Source organism: Diospyros lotus, chromosome 3, assembly GCF_014633365.1.
Source record: "Diospyros lotus cultivar Yz01 chromosome 3, ASM1463336v1, whole genome shotgun sequence".
Taxonomy (NCBI): domain Eukaryota; kingdom Viridiplantae; phylum Streptophyta; class Magnoliopsida; order Ericales; family Ebenaceae; genus Diospyros; species Diospyros lotus.
In genome coordinates, this window is record NC_068340.1 from 11187150 (window position 1) to 11201075 (window position 13926).

The 13926-nt window shown below is 39.5% G+C and overlaps 1 protein-coding gene across 1 annotated transcript; it reads left to right on the plus strand.

Annotated features, from left to right (window-relative positions):
* The first annotated feature begins 9804 nt into the window (after positions 1-9804).
* Positions 9805-10413, plus strand: LOC127796828 (uncharacterized). The gene has a single exon (XM_052329231.1). The coding sequence runs from the start codon at positions 9805-9807 to the stop codon at positions 10411-10413; it is 609 nt and encodes a 202-aa protein (XP_052185191.1).
* The last annotated feature ends 3513 nt before the right edge of the window (positions 10414-13926 follow it).

A 13926-nucleotide genomic window follows, 5' to 3' on the forward strand; every position in this document is an offset into this window, starting at 1 on the left:
AGTTTAAAGGGGAGTCTTTTTCAAAAAGAGTCTTTCTATTTGCTTGAAATGATTTATTTCACTCCTATATTGATCATTTAATGTATATGCCTCTTATATGATGAATGGCTATGCATTTGATCTAGTGTTTTGATTGTTTAAATATGAGTGATTACTTTGAAAGATATAGATTGGCTTTGATATGATCATGAGTTTGCAATATGGTATGAATTTTTTTTTTTTTTGGCATCTCATGAAAAAGGGTTTTAGATATATATATGACATGTGCTCAAAAATTATGTTTGATATTAATAATGTCATCTTAAGGGGGAGTTATCTCTAATGTTTTAAAAGAAATATTGAAAAAGTCTTGTGATTTGTAAAATCGTGTGAAATGTTTATATTTAAAAATGAAGTTTTTCAAACTATCATTGGGGGAGAGTTAAAAAGGGGGAGAGATATTATCTTTTGGTTTAAGGAAGATTCTTTTTTTTTTTTTTAAGTATTATCTTTTTTATTTTGACAAAAAGGGGGAGATAAAGTGATGAATTCATTGATTTTCATTTTTTGTTTTGTTATCATCAAAAAGGGGGAGATTGATATTTTACTCTTGGATAATAAAATAGTGGTTTTGATAATGACTATATGAAAATCAATCTCTAAATCTTTATGAGTAAATCTTTATGGATAAATTTATTTTTAATCAATTTACATGAATGTAAAAAAGCAATCTTTAAATCTCCTTGAAGCAAAGTTATGAAAATTTATATAGGAGAAATGTTGAAGTGTGGTTGAGTGTGTTTAGATTCAAAATAAATATGTTTTTAATAATCTCAACTTGTTTTCAAAAGAATCGAAATGAGGATTTGTTAAGTTTTCATTTTTTCAAAATGGATAGTCGACTATGTATTTCATTCTGTTGACTATGCCTAAGAATAGTCAACTATGTTGTTTTTGATCTGTCGACTATTTATGGCATTTGTCAACTATTTTTGGATCTGTCGACTATCATGTAAGGATAGTCGACTATGGCTTTTCATCTGTCGACTATTTTTGTTCATAAAATTCAAAATTTTCTTCACATTTTTACAATAGTCGACTATGCTTTTGTATCTGTCGACTATGGGATTTTTGTGTTAGAAATAGTCGACTATCACTTTCTGTCTGTCGACTATGTTTGGTTTTTATTTGAAGAAATAGTCGACTAACCTATTTTCTCTGTCGACTATATGTTTCGCAGAAAACTTCCAACGGCTATTTTTTCAAATCCCAACGGCTCCAAACGGCTAGTTTCTTCTTCAATCTTTATGGAAGCCTATAAATACAACTCAAGCAAGATCAAGAGAAGGCTAATGGAAGGAAACTAGATGATCTAAATATTACAAATCATTTTATTTGTGCTTACAGTGTTCTCTGTGCTTTCATTGTTATATTTTTCTATGCAAGGCTTTGTTCTATCATTGTAAATCTATTCTTGAGCCTAGTTTTCATTGTGAGAGAACCTGTAACTAAGAGTGTTAACTCTTAGCTTCTCTCTTTCATTTGTATCGTTGTTATTTTCCTAGCTTGTGTAGCTAGAGGGCCCATTTGAGTGGGAGGTTGTAATTCCTAGTCTCGGACTAGAGGACCTACTCGGGTTGAGTAGGGGGTTGATAGTGGATGGTTTGAAAAATCCTTAGTGAGGAGCTAATGTAGTGGATTAGGCTTGGGTTAAGCCAAACCACTATAAATCTTTGTGTTCTCTCTTGCTTATGTTTCTTTTTATTTGTTTATCACTGCTAGCATTTCATTATCCTCACGTGCATTGAGTTATTTATTTTCAATCAAAAGGATTTCAAAGTTCTATCAATTAAGTTTTTTTTTAAAATAACCAATTCACCCCCCCTCTTGGTGTGTGCCATAGAACCTACTATTCTAACACTTTGTACATAGCTAACCCAACGATCAAGCCCACTCAGGCCATCTGTAACACCCCACTTTTCCCAAGCGTGGCTTTAACTTGGGATTTCGAAATTATATTTTTTTTCCAACATATACTTAACATAAATTATTCCCCAACAATCCCAACTCTACCTTCTCAACATATCAAACTTAATAATCAATAAGGTAAGACAGGTAATATCATCACATAAGCGGAAGTATGATCGAAATCTCAAATGATACATAATTGCAAATGCTTCGTTTATAACATAAAAACTGTACCAATGTTTTACATCACATCTTTAAAATAAAATATATGATAACTGAATATCTCGCACATAATCAAAGACCTACTATAGATCTAATATGTAAATAACGGCTACATCTCGATAACCTCTTTTCCTTTAGCACCGCTGTTTTCACCTAGAATGTTTGAATATTTCAAGGACAAAGTCCAAATTAGATACTGAATCATTTAAGTGAGAGTTCAAAATATTTTCATGAAATAAATGCAAGACCATGAACAAACTGACATATCTCGACATGTCCCAGCCCAAGAGAATCTCATACAGGGCTTAACCCATACCACGAGGAAAGAACAATCTCTCTAAAGGAAACATAACCACATTGACACATTGGCATAACGTAGTCCTAGCTTAAGATGGGTAACATCAATGTATCTCCCTAACACCTCGAGAACAATCCTTACCACTCCTGTCACAGGAGGGTTAACATCAACGCAAGAGCCCAGCACACCACAATCACATTAGGGATTACGTTCCCAATCAAAAGCAACCCGATAACATTACATGTTTCCAACACACATGCCAATGCCATAACCACAACATGTAATGATGCATTACATAAAATGACATTTCATTGCATGTATTTCAATGCACACGTAAATAAACATTTTGGATGAACCATCCACATGAAAAATCAACCTATCACAGATCAAACTGTTTGTATAAAACAAATTAAATATAGGGTTGAACCACCCACAATAAACCAAGTTTTAGGTAGGAACACTCACCTTAAATGAAACCCAGAACACCTCAATTCTCGCCCAACCTTGATTCTCATGCTATGCTTCTAACGGTTCTCAAATCTGGGTCTCAACGTACCTTGGCCATCGTATATATTCAAGAAATTCAATATTTAAACTTGACCACCAAGTATGTTATATTATATTATAATATTTTTTTACAATCATTTCAAATCTTCTCCCCAAGTAGCCAATGGTGGCTTGCCACATGTCTTTAGACTTGATTTAAATAAGGTTTGGACTCCAAAGTGATCCAAAGCTGTATTAGAATGAGTTTTGAAATCTAAAGTGATTCAAAGCTATATTGGAATAAGTTTTGAAATCTGTAATCATGACTTTTAATAGTTAGTTGGTTCAATTCGCTACTCCAAGGTCTAGTTATGGGGTTTCAAGAATTACACCTTGGCCCAAACTTTTTAGGTAATTGCACACAGACCCCTTGCAAATTGGTCCCCGTCTATTTTTTAATTGCACGCATGCCCTTAGAGAACGGATTTATTATGCTACTACCCCGTGGTTTTAGGTAAATTACAATTTTACCCAAACTTCAATATTAACAATTTTGCCCCTAGCCCATAAACTAAACTTCTCCCTCAACACCTTCATAACCCTTTGAAAAGTCCTACTTTCTCAAATATTTAAATCTAAAAATCTTGGGTATTACATCATATTTGAGTCTAAAAATCTCGGGTGTTACACCATCTTTATCTTTACCCTTATCGATACCTAGAATAATGAGAAGTAAATATGAGCTACAAGGCTCAGCAAGTATATATAGAAGAAAAGAATAACAAAGCTCAAAATTAGCTTACTCAAGAACCAAACCTTACTCAACTCATGTCATGCTCGGTGCATCATCCCATACCATGAACCACAATATCAAATCAACGTTATAAATGCAAAAATACACACATATGGTCCTTGAGGCCCACATAAGGTACACATCTAATAGCACCCAAGGTACTATATACAAACCTATTCTTGCAAGATCTCATCAAGTACTATAAATAAAAGTCAGATAGATGACTTAAAACACACAAATGATCATATTACAAACTCTCAAGTGCTCATTCATTTTGTGCTTCATTGTTCCATTCATTTTTCTCTTCAAAGCTTTGCATTCACTTTGTAAAATTTATTTTCAAGCCTTGCATTCATTTTTAAGATGAATTTGTAACTGAGAGTTTTATCTCTCAGATCTTTTCTTTTGTTGTATCATTTTCTATTTTCCTAGCTTGTAACTAGAGGGTTTGCTTGTTTAAGCAAGAGGTTGTACATTCCTAACTTATTGCTAGAGGGCTTATCTGGAGTGATAGGAGGGTTATTGTGAATTATTTTTAAATTTCTTAGTGAGAACCTAAAGGAGTGGATTAGACTTGGTTTAAACCAAACCACTATACATCGTTGTGTCCCTAAATTATTTTTAATCTTTACTTCATTTACTGTGCTTAGCAAATCACTTTCACTTGCATCAAAATCTTAATTTCCATCAAAAATAATTTCAAAGTTTAATTAAATTTTTAAATAACTCAATTCACCCCCCCTTTGGATATTGGTGCCATTGTTATATGCTTCTATCACTTGCTTAAGAAAGGGATTATATGTTAATTCTAGCTCCAATTAAAAGCTAGTGTTATTTCTCCCTAGTGGAACCACAAGCTTAGTCTTGAGAGAGATGAGTAGACTCTTTGAAAGAGTTGAACCTCTAAAAAATTCTCTTATTCCTGTGGTTGATTGATTTAAATTTTCATATTTTTGTTCAATCACATTTTATTAAAATCACAAAAATTAAGAGTTTTCAATAAGAGTTACAATTTTTAATTTTTGAAAAACTCAATTCACCCCTCTCATGGGTATTTTTTTGGGCAACAAGAACTTTTAGAAACCTCAATAAATGGAATGCACCTCATAAACCTCTTAATCCACAAAACATCTTTGCTCACAAGAGACATGACAATAAATTCATATTCCAAAGATGATAATGCAACACATGACTGTTTCTTAGAAGACCAAGCAACTATAGCTTCTCCTATGGTAAATAACCAGCCACTAGTAAACTTAGAAATTTCGCTATCAGAAGCCCAATTGACATCACTATAGCATTCCAAAATAGAAGACGTGCATTTATAATGCAATTTGTAATTCAAAGTATGTTGCAAATATCTCATTACTTTACCAGTAGCTTTCCAATGCTCATTACTAGGATTACTAGTGAATTTACTAAGCAAACCAATAACACATACAATATCAGGCCTAGTGTAATTCATAAGATACATCAAACTACCAATTATTTTAGCATACTCTTCTTGATTAACAGGATCGCCATCATTTGGTATCAAATTACTATGAGGATATCAATAGAAGTTTTACTAGACTTGCAATCAAAATAATTAAACTTTCTAAGCATTTTCTCAATATAATGTGATTGAGTAAGAATATACTCTTTTTATTCTTTTTTGAAAAACCTTTCTTTCCATTATGAAACTTGATGTTCTCGGATTTAAAAGGTTTGGATGCGGAATTCTCAACATTATGCACATTACCCCTTTTAACGTTAACAAGCATATCTCTAATCCTAGCTTCATTCTCGATTTGAATGTGTTGAAGTAGTTGATCCAAACTCATAGATTTTGTTTATACTTTAATTTCTTTTGGTAATCTCCCCACAAAGGTGGAAGTTTACCGATTATGATAGACACTTGAAAAGTTTCGAAAATTGGTTCACCAACATCAACACATTGAGAAGTAATATCATTAAGTTCATTGACTTGATTTATAACAGACTTAGAATCATCTATTTTAAAATCAATACACTTGTTAATTAAAAAGAATATATTTCTAACATCCTCATTAACATGCCTTCGCTCAATTGCAGCCCATAACTCAAAAACAAGGTAGCACTTGTGGAAGACATTGAAGAGTGTGTTGCTCATTACATTCAAGATCATGGAATGGCACACAAAGTCATCTTCAATCCATTTGTGTTGTGCAGTAGAAAGTGGTCATTCGTTATTTCCATATTGTGGATATGGAATGTTTAGAACATAAAAAACTTTGGCAAATGTCAACTGATACATAATCTTCATGCTCTAATACTTGTAATTCATCCCATTGAATTTCTCAAGTCTTTCCATATCTTGAACTTGCGGCTTGCACAAAGAAGACTTCATTGAAATATTATTATCCTAAACTTGTTGTAGTAATACATGAAAAATAATAAAATAAAAATTAAGGAAAGACAAAACAAATTCAAAGTAGGAAAAGGATTGTATTAGGCAAGGTATTTTTAGAAAACTATCTTTAGGATAGTAATTTCCCCCACTAGATGTAAAAGTTCATGGAAATTATAACTCCAGATTACAATGCCTAACTAAGAAATTAAAATTGCACTTTTTGATCTCTTCTACCACTAAAAACTCAAACCCACCAATTGAAAGCAATAAAAGAGTTAAGAAAAGAAATGACAATTATCAAAAGAAGAAAGAAAATTTATTTTTTTACACATCTATACACCCCGTTTGTCCATATCTATTTATAGACTATAAAAGGATGCATGCCAATAGGCACGAAACCAAAGAACACAACGATATGACAAATCATGTCTCTTAGAATAATAGTTGTAACCTTTCAAAAACAACACAACTTTTTAATATAAAAGGACATGACTTTTTAAATTTGAAAGTATATGTTTTTAAATTTTAAACTAAAGGACATGTATTTTCTTCCCATAACTACCATTTTTTTTAAATAAAATAAAAACAAAGAATAGATTATAATATATATCATAAAACTATCATTTTTATTATTATTAAATAATATATTACAGCTAAGTCGACCCATGAATTCAAATCTAACCTTCCATGCATGCAATCATAGCTATCCACTGGCCTAACATCTAATTGTTTGTGTGGCATGATTGTGGCCCTTCACCAACTCCACAATGCTCAATCTCCCACAGGCGTAGCACGGATGGTTCACAGGGTAAAAGATTGTACCCAATGATGCAGGTTCGAGTCATGGCAAGCGCAGTGTGAGAGTTTCATCCTTTTATGGGGATGGCTCCTTGTGGGCACTATGCACTGTGCCTCCTACCTTGAGAGCTGTCGTGTACCGTGATTAACCCCTTCTACGTGCGTGGGGCAGTGTGTGGGGCCCTTAAAGTGAGGGATTTCACCTTTTGCACCCAAGGGCACAAGTTCTCAAGAGTTAGGTACCTTATTTATTGCATAAGCATTGCACTTAGTCTTGGGTCTTGGGATTAACTTGAGTGTAAGCAACTAAGCTTCGCTTTCTCTTTTTCAGGTTAAGTAGATCCTAGACAAACTCGGGGTTAAAAATAGTAGGAAATGTCTCAGGATCAAGAAAACCAACCATGAACACTACTATTGGGCATATCAGGTGGTGATTATTTTTGAAACATCCTACTTTTGAAAAGGGTTCTATTCCGACCTGTCGCAATTATTTATGCAAAATCAATGAACATCTACCACTAAACTTAATATATTTTAGAGGTGTGATTCGTGATGTATACGTCTAAATAAGAAATAAAATATTTTAAATAAAAGTTTACCCATGGGTGATTGAAATTGTGGTTGAATTTTTATTTTTTAAACAAAATTTAAATGAAAATAAGATTTGATGTAGTGATAAAATTAAGTTAATTCTAAGTTGGAGGTTATGAGTTTAAATTTTTTTTAACAAGGTTAGTTTTTATGTTTTGAAACAAAATATATGGAAGGTATTTTAAAGTTGATATTTATTAATAATATTTTAAACTACTAGAATATATTATTTGCTTATATAATAAAATAGATATATAAAATAAGGATCATTGCCAAGAAAGAAGGAAGAGTAATGAGGGGATATTTTACTAAGGGCAAAATTACTATACTACCCTCGGAGACTACCAACCTGGTGCCCCTACGTGGCACTCTCAGGAAGCGCCACGTGTCATCTAGATCTTTAGCCCATATTTGATTTTGAACAAGGCTGACTCGGTCAACCGAGATTATCTCTAACATCTTATTCAGAGGTTATCTTATCTCTTTAGAGTATGCTCTATGCCATCTTTAAATAGCGGTCAACTTCTACAGGTATAGATGATCTGATTACTGTGTGACTTTCCATTTCGGGTATTTTCTTCTACTGACTTGAGCATCGAAATTCTCCCGGGAGATTAAAGGCCCCGCCCTTGCAGGTAGTTGCTTCAAGGTAGACCTCGGTGATCGTTCCAGTATCATCATTTGGCGCCCACCATGGGGCCGATTGCTCTATCTGCTCTTGTTAGTCGAGTACCTTAGACGAGCTCAAGTATCCCCCCGTTATGGCGACAAGAAGAAATCCACCGCGAGCTGCTAGTACCCAACCTGTCCCCGATCAGAGTCAACACCAACCACCGGAGAGTGGACCCGTATGGGGTCATCCCCAGATCCCTCGCCATCACAAGATCGTGTCGCCCAGTTAGAGGGACAGGTCCAACGCTTGACGAAGTTACTCAACACCTTTTTGACCCAACAGCAGCCTCCAGAGGTGAGGTAAGAGGAGCACTCCAACCACGATACTCGACACCAGGAAGACCGCCACTCTAGATTCCAAGGTGGCGGATCCCTTCGTGCTGGGAGGGAGTCCCATCGAGACGAGAGGTGGAGCGGACCCTCTAGGCGTAACGAGTATGGGAGGCCGAGCTCAGAGGAGGAGGAGTCCTCTGGTCCCGATTATGCCCGAGCCAGAGGGGCTCAGTGAGAAAGTCATTTGCGACACTTGGAGAGAGAGGTTGCAGAGTTGAGATGGAAGGAGGAAGAGCCACATGACATTGTTTCCAACCAGCCATTAAGTTGGGAGATTATGGCCATTATTCCATCCGAGCGCCTTCGAATCCCAGCCATCAAGCCATATGGAGGCACAACCGACCCCGCTGACCACTTGAGTCTCTTTGCCTCTCACATGATGGTCCAGGCAACACCTAATGCTATGTGGTGTAGAGTCTTCCCGACCACTTTGGAAGGACATGCATGAGCTTGGTATTCAAGCCTGGCACACCAGTCGATTGTTAATTTCGAACAGCTTCGGAACAAGTTCTTGGCGCATTTTGCTCCCCTCCGAAGGCACCGAAGGTCAACCATGACCCTTGTAAATCTCAAATAGAACCAAGGGAAGTCATTAACAGATTTTGTGGCTAGATTTAATATGGAGGCATTGAGAATCTTGATCAGAGTATTGCCATGGTGGCCTTTCAGAATCCCTTGAGGGCTGGCCCTTTTACCCAGTCACTGGCTAAGAGGCCTCCCCAGACATTCACGGAGATCCTGAGTCGAGCCACCAAGTACATTAATGCTGAGGAGGTAATGCAAGCCAAGAGAATTGAATACTCGGATAAGAAAGAAAAGAAAAGTTCAAATAGGGAGCAGAAGCCAGAAGATAAACCAGGTCGTCGGGGGGAAAGGTCGGGCCCCCGATGGAGTCCGGTCAGGTTTACCTTGCTTAATACTCCTCGGGTAGAGATCTTGGCTACAATTGAGAATAAGGATTAATTGAAAAAACTGAGACCTATGAAGGCCCCGAGTAACAAAAGGAGTAAAGACAAGTATTGTCAATTCCATCGAGATCATGGGCATGACACGGAGGAGTGCCATCAGCTGAAAGAGGAGATTCAGGAGTTCATCAATCGAGGTTTCTTAAGGAGGTTCGTAGCTAAGGATACTGAGCCACAAAGAAGCGAACATCAGAGATCAAGGAGCCTTCCTCGTAGATGAGGTAGATCCCAGGAAAGGCGTAGGACCAGAACTCCGCCCGGGAGAGAGAGTCGCCAGGGGGAGGGGAGTCCCCCGTAACATTTCATTTTTCACACTTTAACGGCTGGGATGGTGCTGGGCAAGGAGTCGGGAGAAAGCTCGGATTTGCATCGAAACGGTGGAGTCAAGAGGGCTCGACCAGGAGATGTTATCTCCTTTACGGACGACGACTTACCCAGGTGTCTAGTTTCTAATGATCCATTGGTCATCACGGCAAAGTTGGGAAAATGGGAGCTTCGTCGGATCCTCGTGGACCCGGGGAACTCCTCTGAGGTTTTATATCGACAGGCTTTCTTGGGCATGGGATACAAGATGGAACAGTTGAAGCCAGCTCGGGTCCCTTTGATTGGATTTGATGGGGAAGTGGTGTATACAGACGGTATGTTTCAGCTCTTGTTGACTCTTGGAAAGGGTTCTCGGTTTGCCCAGGTCATGTTAGACATTTTGGTAGCAGAGGTCCCCTCGGCCTACAATATGATCCTAGGGAGATCGGGGTTAAATGCTCTACGGGCTGTGCCGAGTACTTACCACATGGTGCTTAAGTTCCCTACTGCTGTGGGGGTTGGCGAAGTCAGAGGAGACCTAAGGTCCGCCCGGAAGTGCTCCATGGCATCCATCAACACGGCTAGGGGTATCATGCAGGAGCAGTCTGGACCCCATGAAGATTCGGGACGATGACAGGGCCCCAAAATAAGGGAAGTCAGCGTCTCCTCTCCTGCCACTGTCATTTTTTTGTTGGAGGGCCCAGAGGACCCGAAGACTGCTGAGCCGGTGGATGAGCTCGTAGAGGTACCATTGGACCCGAATCGACTCGATAGATGCGTAAGGGTGAGCGCCCAATTGAAAGACCCTCTTCGGGCCCAAATTATATCCCTTCTTCGCTAATATGCAGATATTTTCGCATGGTCGGTCCACGACATTCCAGGCATAGACCCGGAAGTGATGACGCACCGTTTGAGAGTAAAGCTGGGGTACCGACCTATCATACAGAAAAAGAGGAATTTCGCCCCAGTTAAGGAAAGGGCTATAGAGGCCAAAATGGAAAAACTGATGGCAGCACGATATATTCGGGACGTCGATTATCCAGAGTGGCTCGCGAATGTGGTTCTGGTCCCCAAGGGGGAATGTAAGTGGAGGTTATGTATTGATTTCACTGACCTTAACAAGGCCTGCCCAAAAGATAGTTACCCATTTCCCCGGATCGATGCCCTAATTGATGACACGGCCGGATGCCACCTTATGAGTTTTTTAGATGCTTTCAGGGATATCATCAGATCCCGTTGGATAGAAAGGACCAAGAAAAGACGACCTTCGTTACTAACCGAGGCACCTATTGTTATACTGTTATGCCTTTCGACTTGAAAAATGCAACAGCTACATACCAACGGCTTGTGAATAGGCTCTTTCAGGACCAGTTGGGATGCAACATGGAGGCCCACGTGGATGACATGCTAGTAAAAAGCCTACTGGCAGAGGAGCATCCGGCAGACTTGGAAGAGTGTTTCAAAACCTTGCGCAGGTTCCAATTGAAGCTTAATCCATCTAAGTGCGCTTTTGGTGTCTCTGTAGGGAAGTTCCTCGGGTATATTGTGCATCATCGTGGGATCGAAGTGAATCCCGAGAAGATTAAAGCAATACTAGAGATGCCAACCCCAAAAAGCATTAAGGAGGTCCAGCAGCTCACAGGAAGGATAGCGGCTCTAGGAAGATTCCTCTCCCGATCAGCAAAAAATGGCCTCCCTTTCCTCAAGGCCCTATCTAGGACTAAGGAATTTGTTTGGGATGTCAAGTGCCAAGAGGTCTTCAACGAGCTTAAGGCATGTTTGGCCTCACCGCCAGTCCTTACTAAGCCAAGGATGGGTGAGCCGTTATATCTCTACTTGGCCATAGTAGAGGAGGCAGTGAGCTCAGTATTGGTGCGCGAAGAGAATAAGAGGCAGAGGCCAATATACTACGCGAACAAATGATTGTCTGTAACAAAGGCTTGGCATTCCCCCATGGAGAAATTAGCGTTTGCCCTGGTCATCTCAGCAAGGAAGTTGCGACCCTACTTCCAAGTGCACTCAATCATCGTGCTTACTGATCAGCCTCTAAGGCAGGTTCTAGGGAAGCTGGAGCTCTCAGGGAGAATGTTGAAGTGGTTAATGGAGTTAACAACATTCGACATAGAGTACAAATCTCGTTTAGCTATTAAAGCCCAGGCCTTAGCAGACTTCATCGCCGAAGGATCTGGGCTTGGCGGATCTCCAGAGGACAGCCTAGGACCATGGATGTTGGCAATGGATGGCAGCTCCAACTTTGGGGGCGTAGGAGCTGGGCTGATGATTAAGAGCCCTGAGGGTCAATCCTGGTTATACGCTCTGCATTTTGAGTTCCGGGTGTCTAACAATGAGGCAGAGTATGAGGCCCTCATAGCGGGGTTGAGGCTCGCCGCACAGCTTGGGGCGAGGCATCTCAATGTACAGTCTGATTCTAACCTTGTTGTTCAGCAGGTGAAGGGAGAATATGAGGCCAAGGAGGACCACATGTCCAAATATTTGGTTTTCGTTCAGGAATTGATGAGTCATTTTCGGTATGTGAAAATTGAGCATGTGCCTCGATCCCAGAATGTGGAAGTAGACACCTTGTCTTAGATCGCTTCGGCCTCTTTCCCAACCAATTCCAGACAGATTTTTATCGAGACTCTACCTCAGAGAAGCATTGACGAGATTGTGGAGCAACTATGCCTCGACCTAGAACCAAGTTGGTTGGACCCTTTTGTTAGTTATTTAAAGGATAGCAAGCTACCAGAGAGTGACTTAGAGGCCCGGGAGCTAAAAAAGAGGGACCATAAATTTATACTAATCAACGAGGAATTGTACAAGAGATCCTTCACTCAACCACTCTTGAGGTGCATGAGGCCACACGAAGCTGACTATGTTTTAAGAGAGATCCATGAGGGAATATGTGGGTCACATAGGAGCCCGGACTCTCTATCAGAAAGCCCTTCGACAAGGGTACTACTAGCCGACTATGGTGACTGATACAGAACAACTAGTCAAGAAATTTGAAAGATGTCAACGAGTCTCCAACTTAATTCATGTTCCTAGTGCCATACTCACCCACCTGGTTCAGCCATGCCCCTTCGCCCAATGAGGGATTGATATTCTAGGTCCGTTCCCGCCTGCCGAGGGTCAAGTAAAATTCTTGATCACGGCTATAGACTACTTCACCAAATGGATAGAGGCCGAGCCCTTGGCCTGCATCACTGCACAAAAAGTGAAGCAATTTTTATGAAAGAATGTGGTTTGCCGGTTTGGGATCCCACGGGTGATTGTCTCAGATAATTGGACCCAGTTTACAAATCGAACGGTCAAGGAATGGTGTCAGGAGTTGGGGATCAAGCAGCACTTCACCTCTGTAACTCATCCACAGGCTAACGGGAAAATTGAGCTTACCAATAGGATTATGCTCCATGGATTAAAAGCCCGTGTTGACAAGGTAGATGGAAGTTGGGTGGACGAGTTACCGAGCATCATTTGGTCTTATCGGACCACGAAAAGGGGGTCCACTGGGGAGACCCCATTCAGCTTGTGTTACGGCTCAAAGATCCTTATTCTGGTAGAGATCGGGATCCCAACTTTTAGAGTGGAGCATTTTAACCCAGAGTCTAATGAGCAAAGCTTGAGGAATAACCTGGATACAGTAGAGGAACTTCGGGACGAAGCAAGGGTCCGCCAGGCGATTTATAATTAGCGGATTGAGAAGTACTACAACCGAAGGGTGAAAGCTCGAAGTTTTCTACCTGGCAATCTGGTCCTTCGACGAGCAAGTGTTAGCAACCCTCGAGAGTCCAACAAGTTGTCGCCAACATGAAAAGGCCCCTACCGGGTTACCGAGACCCTCAGTCCTGGGGCATACCGGCTCGAGACCATGGACGGCACTCCCATAAAGAATACTTGGAATATTCAGAATTTGAGAAAATTTTATCAATGAGGAGTTTACTCCAAGGAATTTGGAGCTGCGTATTTTTCTCAATAAAATCTCATTATGTTTCTTTTTACATGTGTAGATTTTTTATTCTACAGAATATAAAACAAAAAAAAAAAGAGGTGAAGGGGAAGGAATTATTTTCCCTTGACCTCAGAAACCCCCAAAGAGATTTCTTGAAGTCCTTTCGTCATCAAAGATAGCGAGGACGAAGAAAGAGCA